The sequence below is a fragment of the Delphinus delphis genome, chromosome 10, assembly GCF_949987515.2.
Source record: "Delphinus delphis chromosome 10, mDelDel1.2, whole genome shotgun sequence".
Taxonomy (NCBI): Eukaryota; Metazoa; Chordata; class Mammalia; order Artiodactyla; family Delphinidae; genus Delphinus; species Delphinus delphis.
In genome coordinates, this window is record NC_082692.2 from 17,596,984 (window position 1) to 17,610,180 (window position 13,197).

The 13,197-nt window shown below is 39.4% G+C and overlaps 1 protein-coding gene across 2 annotated transcripts; it reads right to left on the reverse strand.

Annotated features, from left to right (window-relative positions):
- Positions 1–2,179: 2,179 nt before the first annotated feature.
- PRL (prolactin) lies at positions 2,180–12,611 on the reverse strand. 2 transcript variants are annotated; one of them, XM_060021573.1, is made up of 5 exons: positions 12,584–12,611; positions 10,080–10,261; positions 8,182–8,289; positions 4,503–4,682; positions 2,180–2,371 (listed from the first exon to the last, which is right to left on the reverse strand). In XM_060021573.1, exons 1-5 carry the CDS (start codon positions 12,609–12,611, stop codon positions 2,180–2,182), a joined length of 690 nt encoding a protein of 229 aa, XP_059877556.1. The 2 variants fall into 2 exon arrangements, with proteins under 2 accessions (XP_059877556.1, XP_059877555.1); XM_060021572.1 differs by having other exon boundaries at positions 10,080–10,264.
- Between the last annotated feature and the right edge of the window lie 586 nt (positions 12,612–13,197).

A 13,197-nucleotide genomic window follows, 5' to 3' on the forward strand; every position in this document is an offset into this window, starting at 1 on the left:
CAGAAAAAGAGGAGAGGAGAGGAAATAGAAGTAAAAGGAGAATATGAGGTGATATTTGCTCTTAGGGTATAAAAATTAAAGCATATATGTTTGGGTCTTCGCCAAATACAGTATTCCAATGGCATCTCACCCTGCACGACCCGTCTTTTACTCACTTTCTCTCTTCTGTATTTCCTTCCTTCCATCTTCTCCTTCTTTCATTCCTCTTCATTCTCCTTCCCTTCTACCTTTTTTATTTCGTCTCTATCAGGATGTTGGATGAAATATTTCCCATTGACTGTTGTCTAAGAATTCCTGCTAAAGCCATAAAGATGCTGCAAAACCAGCCTGGCGACACCACCGCCAGGAGAGCTGGCAACGAGATTGGCCCTCATCCCAGGTTGTTTTGAGGCAGTTGAACAAGCTGAGCTACCCTAATCCAGTCATGTCTTTCCAGTCTCACTGGAAACTAAGTCTATGAGGAGGGTTTTGCAATTCAGGCACCCAGTAGGGAATGTTTGTAAGGCCAACTACCTAATTATTGACGAAGATAGTTACTCATGGTTCTGAAAGGAGGAAAGAATGGTATCTCACTCAGATTAATGTCTGTCTATGAATCCAACTTTCTAATCTACTCTGTGTTCACCAGGTGGAGAATTGTCCAGAGACCCCAGGATGGGGTCAGATGCACACCGGTGTTATTGCCATTCAGTTGTTTGGAGTGTCTGTGATGCATGGCTTTCCTATGGGTCAGCTAGTAGGTAGCTGACCTTAAGCCAATTAATTTTCTCCAGTAGGGTGCTTACAGAGTGAGGGAAACAGACAGACTGTGGAGAATACTGCAGGTGGCTGAGCTGTGGGGTGCCAGAATATTTCCCTTGGTCAAAAAAAGCAACAGCTATGCAGTGGGGTATCCCCAACTTGCAGATGTCCTGGAAAATCACAGGGGTGCCACACAAGAGAGACACTTGTCATTCAGGGGAATTCCAGATCGGTCCCTCTTGGCCATGGGACAGCTACAATAGCACCACGTAAGTCAGTGATGTCAGAGGTTTTCCATCTCGTTATCCTCTACCCCCTTCCAACATGGCCGGAGGAATGAAGATCCAGAGAGTAAGGGAGAAGAATCCTTGCAGAAACGGTCATATCTGCTTTCCCTGGTAGGTTCCCTGGGCCTCAGTATGGTAGGGGGAAACAGTAAGTAGGCTGAACATGAGGTGGAGTTGAAACTTGACCGGACTGAACTTGTTAAACCCAGTGTGACCAGAACGTATGGCATGTGTGCAAGATGATGCCAAGGAGATGGGGATGCAGTTGAGCACGGCTGAAGACAGCCAGTGGAGAAGGATGAAGCCAGTTCACGTTTATATCTGCTATGGCCTCAACCTTTGTGTCCCCCAGAAATTTCATATGTTGAAATCCTAACTCCCAAAGGTGATGGTGTTCATGGGTGGAGCCTTTGGGAGGTGATTAAGTTATAAGGATGGAGCCTCATGAATGAGATTAGTGCTTTTATATATGAGAGCTCCCTAGTCCCTCCCCCCATGTGAGGATCCAGTAAGAAGTGTGTGACCGGAAGAGGGCCCCACCTGACCACGCTGTGGAAATCGATTTCTGTTGTTTACAAATCTGTGATATTTTGTAATAGCAGCCCAGAAGGACTAAGACGGTATCCTAATAATTTTTAGACTGTTCGGTAAACCTCACGCTATTTGGGTACATCACAGTTTCATAGCACTTAATTGTCTGTTGTAACACTGTGAAAATTGGCTGACAGTACGTGGCTGGCTTTCATAAAGAATCCCGAGAATTCAGTCTTCTCGGTAGCATGACCAGCACGATAAATAATTATCTAATTCTTTGATTCTAATAACCTGACCCAGAATAATTTGCTGTGACGCTAAAGTAAGCTGTTAATGGTCTTCTTTGTAATGCCAGATTCTGCTATCTGTGACAGATTTTAATAGGAACTTTTCTCAACGGTAGGGATGGATTTTCTTTTGATTTTCTGTTAAAATGAAGATAAGAAACTTTGACAAATTGCCTTCTTAGATTTTGACATCTCTGTGGAGTCTTTTTATTTTTTAAGATGAGACCCATTACACCCAAGCATGCATTCAAAAGCTATAAAACTAAAAGAAGACTGCTATGGGATGGATCATTAAGAACCATCTCAGAAATGAATGGAATGGCTGTGGGCTTAGCAGTTGCTGTCGTAGATGATTCGGCACTTCAGGAGCTTGAGATAACTGTCAATCTTATGTGAATCCCTGCGTAGGCAGTGGAGCAGGTTATAAAAAGCAAAAAGGCGCGTATCTTCATCGGCCATCTGCAGGGATGGAAGTCCCGACCACACCGAGTAGACCTCATTCTCCTTGACTCCAGGATGAACCTAAGCACCCAAAGATAATGACTTATTATGAGTTTTATTAGTATTTGCTTATCTTCGTTCCTTCTAATTATCAAATTAAGTTTTGGGGAGGACACATGAATATAAAACTCTGTAGACATAGGTTTTGGAGCCAGCGTATCAGAAATCTGTTAGTAATTTACAAACTAGAAGCAGAACTCAAGTGTAAGTTTTCTTACATGTATGTGATCACAGATTAAGGATATTTGTGCAGGAGTAAAACGATGGAGAAACAAAGCTGCTGTTTGAATATTCATATGAATGTGATCAAGGGACACAGTTGTATCACTTGAACTGTTTGATGTCCTGAATCTGTTCTCTGAAATGTACTTTTTACCTTATTTCTTCTGAAGGTCACCATCATTACATTTATGTTTCCCCTGCTTTGAACTGATTCTCTTCTCCATAGAGCATGTGTTTAAAGACCTTAGAAACGATGCGGATTGTACTAGATGGTTTAAGGGGCAGATAATCTAGCGATGGCTGTGACTGACAAGATCTTCTGAAATAGTCAGGAGGCATTCACATTCCACCCAGGACAGATAACCCCCTGATGTCCATGAGAAATATCTGCTTTCTCTTGATGTCTCTTAAGTGGAAGGTACTGGGAAAACTGCCTATAAAAAGGGGGTGCTGACAGCAACCCCCCAGTGGTGAGAGGTGGGTGGTAGGGTGGGGACTGTGAGCAACTGAGCACCTTGCATCTTCATGCTTGTTACCCTCTGTGGGCTGGGAACCCCCGGAGAACCAAGAGACCAAGTAACCAGCTTGGCAACTAGGGATGTCATCTAGTTTGGAGAGCTTCTAGGTATAAACGTGGGATAACTGTAGACCCTGCCACACTAACTTTCTGCTGCAGAGTAAGACCATTTTTTAAACCTGGGATTCCTTATTGGAATTTGTGTGTGTTGCCTTGCTTTTATTTTAGTGCTTGAGCCCTAAGACAAAATTTACTGTGCAAAGGGCAATGATATGAATAAGAATAAATAAGTAAGCGGTAAAAAAGAACAAAATGAAGTATTATAGAACAAATTAGTGACCTCAGAAAATAGGCCCACAGGAATGAGGACAATAACCTGAAAATCTAGGTGTTTATTTCATATGTCCCAGGGTTAAAATGTGCTTTGTATTTGTGATGGATATATTCTTCTCCCCTGAAAATGACAAAAATGTCACAGGATTATCATGTACTTTGTAAACAATAAGAGAAATATAAAATTGCTCCTATTATTAGGTCTATAATCATATATTTTTATTTAGATTATATATTATTTCTGAGAACTTCAGGAAGCTGCTTAGATGTTCCCTCCCTCATGTTGAAGTTATCCCATCTAAATGGAGATTTATTTATCCCATTTATTTATCCCATCTAAATGCATATATCAATCTAAATATGATAAATTATTTGGGGAGATTAAATGCAATGATTAGAGTTTTTATTTCTGGAGCCCCCTCCCAAAGCAAATTTCAGATGGGAAAACTTTGTGTAAATTACAAAATAAAAAAACATTCCAGAAAAGGAGCATCTCCATCTTTTGTGACCCACTGAAACCTAGTGCTTGTGGGACAGCATTCATGCTGTGGCCTCCTCTTTTCAATCTCCTTCCTTCCCTGACAGATATCTCCAGAAGAGCAGGGAGGAGTGGGGAGAAACACCATGCAATCTGGTTTTGACTTTCTCTTTTCTTCCTTCCCACTCTCATCCTTTGGTTTGAGGAGGACAGAGAAAGAATACAAGCAGAATTTCAGTAGCAGATGTCCTGGGATACTTTGAAGAAAACATTTATTTTGCAAATTCTATTCTGTAGTTCTCTTACCCTTGAAAATATTTCAACCACCTGTGCCCAGGAAAAGGCAAGCTTTTGGTGGAATTGTGTGCAATGCAGGGAAGGCTGCACCTGTCAAAAATCGTAGTAGAATTCTGCTTCATTTACAATAGAATCTATCACTATGATGAATGACTAGGCTCTTGCTTTATTTAATAGCAGTCTAGAATATAGGAGGCCTGCATCTTGTTCTTGCAAAGTGAGATATTTCAAAACTCATTCCTCATCACAGAGGTCACTTCTTTCATTCATGAGAAAACCAAGGAAGCCTTCAAGAGGCTGCTCACCTGGCCAACTATCTTCTCCATGCCTTCTAGAAGTCGTTTGTTCTGTTCTTCAATCTCTATGGCTCTTGATAGGATAGACTCTGGGGCTTCTTGCATACCCCGCACCTCAGTGACCAGGTGGTACAGAGGGTCATTCCAGGAGCGCAGCACGCCAAGGATCATGCTCAGAAGGACTTCATGCTAAGCGACCATAGGAAGCAATTTCATTAAAATAAGCATAATACAGTGGGTTTAGTCACATGTGATTTTTGTGCAGAGAGGCTGACCTAAAAAAACCTCTTTGTTATTCCTGTGTGTATACAAAATTTTTTGAAGGTGGTAAAAGTTGTAAAAGTATAAAATGTAAGCTATTTGTTTACATTTTGCTAAAATTTAAAAATATCTGGCTTATTTTTTTCAATGCTTTTATTTTTACTTACTTGAATTTTTGAATTTTATTTTATTTTTTTATACAGCAGGTTCTAATTAGTTATCTATTTTATACATATTACTATGTATATGTCAGTCCCAATCCCCCAATTCATCCCACCCCCCCCCCACCACTTTCCCCTCTTGGTGTCCATATGTTTGTTCTCTACTTCTGTGTCTCTATTTCTACCCTGCAAACCGGTTCATCTGTACCATTTTTTCTAGGTTCCACATATATGCCTTAATACACGATATTTGTTTTTCTCTTTCTGACTTACTTCACTCTGTAGGACAGTCTCTAGATCCATCCACGTCTCTACAAATGACCCAATTTCATTCCTTTTTATGGCTGAGTAATGTTCCATTGTATATATGTACCACATCTTCTTTATCCATTCGTCTTTTCGATGGGCACTTAGGTTACTTCCATGACCTGGCTGTTGTAAACAGTGCTGCAGTGAACATTGGGGTGCATGTGTCTTTTTGAATTATGGTTTTCTCTGGGTATATGCCCAGTAGTGGGATTGCTGGGTCATATGGTAATTCTATTTTTACTTTTTTAAGGAACCTCCATACTGTTCTCCATAGTGGCTGTATCAATTTACATTCCCACCAACAGTGCGAGAGGGTTCCCTTTTCTCCACACCCTCTCCAGCATTTGTTGTTCGTAAATTTTCTGATGACGGCCATTCTGACCCGTGTGAGGTGATACCTCATTGTACTTTTGATTTGCATTTCTCTAATAATTAGTGATGTTGAGCAGCTTTTCATGTGCTTCTTGGCCATCTGTATGTCTTCTTTGGAGAAATGTCTATTTAGGTCTTCTGCCCATTTTTTGATTGGGTTGTTTGTTTTTTTTAATATTGAGCTGCATGAGCTGTTTATACGTTTTGGAGATTAATTCTTTGTTGATTCATTTGCAAATATTTTCTCCCATTCTGAGGGTTATCTTTTCATCTTGTTTGTAGTTTCCTTTGCTTTGCAAAAGCTTTTAAGTTTCATTAGGTCCCATTTGTTTATTTTTGTTTTTATTTCCATTACTCTAGGAGGTGGATCAAAAAAGATCTTGCTGTGATTTATGTCAAAGAGTGTTCTTCCTATGTTTTCCTCTAAGAGGTTTATAGTGTCCGGTCTTACATTTAGGTCTCTAATCCATTTTGAGTTTATTTTTGTGTATGGTGTTAGGGAGTGTTCTAATTTCATTCTTTTACATGTAGCTGTCCAGTTTTCCCAGCACCATTTATGGAAGAGACTGTCTTTTCTCCATTATATATCCTTGCCTCCTTTGTCATAGATTAGTTGACCATAGGTGCATGGGTTTATCTCTGGGTCTGCCTTATGCAAATAACTAATTCTTCTAATGAGTTCTAATTTATAATGTAAAGAATTTTGTTTTTACCTCGGAAATTCGACCATCTACTTAGTGAGTTCTTTATATTTGAATACTTTGCTTGTCCAGGGAAAGAAACCTAAGTATTTTGTTGGAACTCAGTATGTGCCTGGAGTATCTACCCAAGAAAGATTCCACCCATGCCCACATCATTTTCACCCAAAGATTCATTTGTATTAATGAATCAAATCATGTATTAATATATTCATTTTTTGATTGGTAATTTTATTTTATGATATTGGAACAAAGAGGCAGTGAAGAAGACGTGGCATTTAAAAACATGCTTTCCTTAATCTATCCCAACACCAACCCCCATGCTGCTATCAGAGCAGTCTATTTTGTTGACACGTGTAGGTGCAGAAAATGGTGCAGTACTGTCTTTAGTAACAGCATCAATGGGATTCACAATGGAGGGTGTTGCCCCCTAGTTTGCTACTACCAGGATCAAGCATGAAACTCCAAGGGGCTGAGCATCTCTGATTTAAAATGCTTACTTTCTTGATGTCCATGAACTAATCTACTGGTAAAGGAAATGAAGAGTGGAGAAGAATCAAATAGAGATTGCAATGGAAGCATGACTAGAATGTGAGAGAAGGAGTTGTAAAGAAATACAGGCTGTATGGTGAGTGGCACATATGCACTGGGCCATTGTAGCTCAGTGGTTAAAAGTGAGAGCTCTGAGTTGGATGAAACCCAGACTCACTGCTTCCTAGCTGTGTGACAGGTGCACATTCCATAACTTCTCTGAGCCTCGGTTTCCTTATCTCAGGAAGTGTAATAGCAGTCCCTGTGTTACAGGATTTTTTGTGATGACTGAGTATAATAACGCACATAAAGTGCTTTGTAAAATGTATGGCAGAATGCTGGTATCATTAACCAAGTTGTAGAGGGAGAACAGATTGTATTTAAGAGGGTATATATGTGAAAGTATTTAAAATCATGTGAGGACAGTGGTTCGGGCCGGGAATCAGAAGGGAGAGATTATGATGATAAAAAAATGGAGCTGGGATAAATGAACAGGCCTTGATGTACAGACTTTGTTGTCATCAGAAGAGAGGCAATAGTTGCGGTCATGAGAAGCAAACCATTTTATAGGACCTGATTTGGGGAGAGACCTGTAATTAAGAATGAGAGGTGACAGAGGAGTCAGTGAAGAATGAAGTAGGTGTCAGAGAAGTAGAAGCAGAATCAGGAGAGCCTTGAAAGTCAGAAGCAATGGCTCGAATGGTACAGTGGTCCGTCATGGTAAATGCTGCCCATGTAAGAGTCGCTAGTAATGGGGGGATACATCAACTGGGTTTGCGTTTCTTAAGTACCCATGAATTTTGCAAATTTAATATTTTACACATGGAAGTCCCATTCAGTTCATGCATTCATGAAGTAAAGTGTATGCAATCCTAGGTCTAATGCATTGGTTGAAGTAATGTTGTCTGCATGGACAATTTATAGATCATTTATTTTGCTGCTATCGATCTTTAGTCAGCACTTGATTTTTTTTTTTTTTTTTTTTTTGTGGTACGCGGGCCTCTCACTTTTGTGGCCTCTCCCGTTGCGGAGCACAGGCTCCGGATGCGCAGGCTCAGCGGCCATGGCTCACGGGCCCAGCCGCTCCGCGGCATGTGGGATCTTCCCAGACCGGGGCACGAACCCGCGTCCCCTGCATCGGCAGGCGAACTTCCAACCACTGCGCCACCAGAGAAGCCCAGCACTTGATTTTACTCATACTTCATCAAGTGCAGAATGTAATTTCTCTTCGATAGCTTGCTCTTCCTCCACCTTCCTTTGCATGTGCCCTTACCATTACTTCTAATAATCTGCAGCCTGGTAACACCCGTGGACTATCTCATTTGTTTAGGTGAAAAACCTGGATAAAAGACTCACATGGACCTGTTGGGCTTGTTCTTTGTCTTCAGGGGTGGAGAGGGAGGAGGTGTGGCAGCTGTTGATAGCCTTGGTAATGAACCCTCTGCCCTGGGCGTACCGTTTATCCTGGAAGTGATCAAGCAGATTTACTGAGTTAGTGTTGTTTGGGCATTGAATAAATGAACCCATTACCAGAATAGTAACACATTTGATAGATGTATCATTTTTTTAATGAAAGCCACGTAAAAGTCATTCTTTGTCCTACTTTTTCTTTCCATTATCTCTATAAAAATTTTTTTTTTCCATCTAACTTTTCTAAATTCCAAGCTCTTCCCTTTGCTATTCCCTTGTTTAATTTCACCCTTCCCACAAGTTATTATCTGGAGAGCAAACACTAAAAATACCTCAAATATGAAATATTAAATGTTTTATTAAGTATCATCTTTTTTAAAAGTATTTGAACCAAATATAGTGCATATGTACCTGTATTTAGCCATTTAATCTTTTGTTCACTGTGGGTCGGAACCAATATACTTCCTCAATAGGAGTTATAAAATGATAACTTTTCTTTGACTAATCTCTGAATCCACATGCCTATAGCTTAGTGTTCATCATAGATGCAGACTACAATTTTGCTGATGGTGACAAAATGGTAAGTCAGAGAAACGTGGCATAAAATTCTAAGGAATACTAAGCAATGGACTGAGAATAAGAATAGAAAAAACTAGCTAACACGTTGATAGAGAAAAACTAATCTTTAGTAAAACTTGTGAACATTTAAAGGGATTATTTGTAAGGTTTGGAAAAAAGGTGGCCAGTTAAAAATGGAGAAGGAAAGAGAAACTGATGAGTAAAAAGAACTACATGAATTTAATACAAACATTGAATACCATTTTTTATCAGCTGTTTGCTCTACTATGTGCTCCTTGATTGTCCTAAAAGAGTTAACATACAACTTTCAAAGTACCTTCATCAGAAAGAGAATAATTGTTTCCAGTTCTAAACCAACCCTTCTAGTTGGTTCTAAACCTATTCACTGCAAATCTTAGAACAATAATTTGTAGCATTTAAGAAACTATCATTATTTGTTTTCCTGACATGGATTCAGCTTCATTTACCATGTTCCATCCACCCAATTCACTGCAGTGCAGTTATTTATCGGGTATCTACTGTGTGCTAGGTGAAGAATGCCCAGAGAGACCCTTAAGGACAAAAAAGTCAACATACTTCCTTTTCCTCAGCCCCACCTAAAAGTGCTTTAGGTCAGGTGCTGTTATGGACTGAAGGTTTGTGTCTCCCCCAGATTCCTGTGTTGAAGCCCCAACCCTCAATGTACTGTATTTGGAGAAGGACCTTTATGAAGGTAATTAAGGTTCAATGGGCTCATAGGCTAGAACCCTGATCCAATGTGATTAGTGTCTTTATAAGAGAGTTTTCTTTTTTCTCTGTATCTCTGTCTCTTTCTCCCCCGCTTACCATGTGAGGACACATGGAGGAGCCAGACTGGGAAGAGAGAGCCCTTACAAGAACCTGACCGTGCTGGCACCCTGATCTGGGACTTCCAGACCCCAGAACTGTGAGGAAATAAACTTCTGCTATTTAATCCACCTAGTCTGTGGTATTCTGTTATGGCACTCCAAGCTGACTAATACAGGTGCTTTAAAAGTTATTTTGGAAATTAAAACAATAAAATGAAGTAAAGGAAATTGAAAAAAAATTATTACACTCTTTAAGAATCTTCGAGATTTCCTGAAACTGACCCTTTCTCCTGCATCTTACGAGCTGATGCCTTCTTTGACCCAGAAAGTGTATCATTTGAAATTTGGCTGGTGCAGCTTTCTTGTTTGCAGTGTGGTTTAGCCCAGTCACTTACGTGAAGGCTCTTTCTGGAAAGAGGCATGAAGTGCAGTACTTACAAATTCGTTGAACATTTCCGAGGAGAGGTTATGGATGTAGTGGGACAGGATGACTGCGCGGTCAAACAGGTCTCGAAGGGACACCTGGCAGTTGACAGCCCCGCTGGGACAGATGGGAAGGGAGGCCACACTCTTGCACAAGAGCAGATTTGACACCAGCAACAGCAGGAGCAGGAGTGACCCTGCTTAAATAAAAAAATGAGCCACTCTGAGATGATCTATTCAACTGAGGTTATCAAAAGCCATCCTGTCAAGGGAAGCCTTATCTCTCCCCATTGCCCTCTGCATGATTTGGCACTGAAATAGCTGGGGTGGGAAAGAATCAACACCTTCCACTGTGTAAATTTGGATGTATAATCATATTTGCACAGATAGGTAGTTTGAGAAGTAGGTTACTCCCTGCATTTTTGTATTGCTCCCAGAAGCGCTTCTGTGCTTTGCAAACATTTGGAGCTGAAATTAATTCTGAGCCGGAGTGTTTAGGTCATTCTCTTAAGATAGTTTAATGTGTTGGAACTTTCTGCAGATTCTCAGCAGCCAGGCTCTCTAGGAGTTTGTAATTTTTTTAACTCTATGTTGACGAATGCTTGCATTCTAGACACTGAAATGTCAAGAATAGCACAGTTGATCTCTCTGGTTTACTGTCGTGCCTGATAATAATAAACACATGACCGACTGATTGCTAATATTGAGCACTAAGGTAAAAAGGATACTGTAGCCTGGGTCTGCTAACTCACCTTAATAACCCCATGCATTTCCTTGATACTTTGCCCAAAGCTTTAAAATTTTTTTTAAATTTGTGTTTCACAATAACCCTGTGAGGTAGCCTTGACTTTATCTTCAAATTATATTAATGAAACAAGAAGACTTAGAGAGGGTGAGTAATTTTCCCCAAGTCCCATTATTAGCAGATGGAGGCGGCTGGGTGCCAGTGTCATCTTTTCACTTCCTCATGTCACATCACACACGCGTGTGGCCTCTCGGTCTGTGTGTAACAGGGACCACATCGGTAGCTATGATGACTCAGAGCTAGCAGAGGTCATCGCCATTACTAGTAGAGAAAAATACTTTGATTGCATGAAAATAGTGAACCTAGAAAGTTGATTTTATCAATTTGTTCTGCTCTATCTATAAAACACTCTCTTTAAAAATATTTGACAATTATCAGAGATGATTTACTCACCAATTTACTATCTCAGAAGATGGACAAATAAGAACCACTAACATATCAATAATTTACACTTCCAAAAGGAAAGAAACAATATATTAAAATCACTTTTAACTTCAAACTACTCCAAAAGACTGTAAAGAATATAAAATATAAAAATGTGTTTATCAGAAAACTCATTTGCTATGGAATCTTCAATAAATGTAACTGGAAATATCCAAGATAAAGCTAGGCAAGTGCTAAAAAGATTTATGGTGAAAAAATACCTAACCCCAAATACCTGAAAATATATAAAAGAATATTTAGCATAGAATGTAGCTAAACAACCTTTTAGCTGCAAAATAAAAAATATTAATGTTGTGAGATGATTCATGTAACAGACGTTTAATTTTTCAAAAACATGTTTCCAAAGAGTTTGTTTTAGGTACATTACAGTCATGTAACATAGCTGATTAGATGTTTTATCTACAAGTATAAATAAAAAGTAGAGGTAGAGGCATTGGAATAGTATTGGTTCTAGGAAATTCATGACTGGACAGATATTCTTTAATTCTTTCTACATTTGTCTGTACCTTTATCATCTGAAGGATTTTCATAGTCTAAGATGAGATAAAAGAGAGAAATGTTTCTGTTGTTTCATGAAATAAATTTTGTTACTAATTTCCTTGTCTTGCAATTTCTTTTTCTTGCAAATGTCAACCAAGAAAGTAAAGGTAATTAGTTATTACTAGCCTGTTTTTTCTTTTATAATGTCATTTGGCTTAAACCCAGTCGACAAAGTATTGTAGGAGACAACTCTGCTATCATTGTCTGTATTATGGCTTCAGAGTTAAAAGTTTCATCAGGCTGACTCATCTTGGCCAAACCACAAAAGAGGCCTGGGAACTAGAAAATGTTTGTTTCTACCTTCTGGAGTTGTGATGACTTGGACTCAGAGACACTTTTGGTCTTATTCCAGTCCAGGGTTTCTCACCTTTGGCTGATTGACATTTTGAGCTGGATAATTCCTTGTTCTGGGGGCTGTCCTGTGTATTGTAGTATATTTAGCAACATCTCTGACCTCTACCCACTAGAGACCAGTAGCGCCCCTGCCCCAAATTAAGACAACCAAAACCATCTCCAGACATTAACCAAATGTCTCTGGAAGACACTCCCCCATTTGGGAACCACTTTCCTAGTCCCTTAAACAATTGATTTCTAGAGCAGTGATTAGATAGCTCTTCTAAACTCTGTAATGCTGAAACCTCTGAATGAGAGAATATTAGCTGCAATTTCAAATTAATACCGCCACAGGAGTGTTGATAAAGCTAGCAGCTCCGTGAGTTGCTGCACATACCTTTCTGTGATGAACGTTTGTTGTCCATGGTGGTGATGATTTTGAAAAACACACTTCACCAGAGAAGATCTGGTAGTCCTACAGCTTTCTCTTTCCCAGATATTGGCTTTATAAGCCTTTGACATCTTCATGAATATATTTAATCAGGCATTCCCTTCCCTTTTGCCAGTCATCTATTTCCGTCATCGAGATTACCCCCATAATTTCAAACATCAAATGGTATTCTATTTCTTATTCATATTCCGGAAGACATACTGGCCAGAAATGAACATCTAGGAAGGATTTTGATTAATTAGACCAAAAGGAAATGAGAGAGATAATGAAGGTGAGATCTGGAGACTAGTTTGGGTTAGAGGACCTGTAAAATTACAGCAGTCATTTACTTTAACATTTACCTTTATTTCTCTGCAGTTTCTTGAACATAGCATTATCTTTCACTAAGGTGTCGCATGTATTATCAAAGGTTATTTTTTTTTCATTCAGAATTGCTGGGTGAAGTCAAAATTTCAAAACTTACACACTAAATACCAAGAAATATAGAATAAGGATGAGTAAGATTTTCAGTTCCTGTTACACTCAATACATTTCCCTCATTTTTTCTTGATTTTTACACA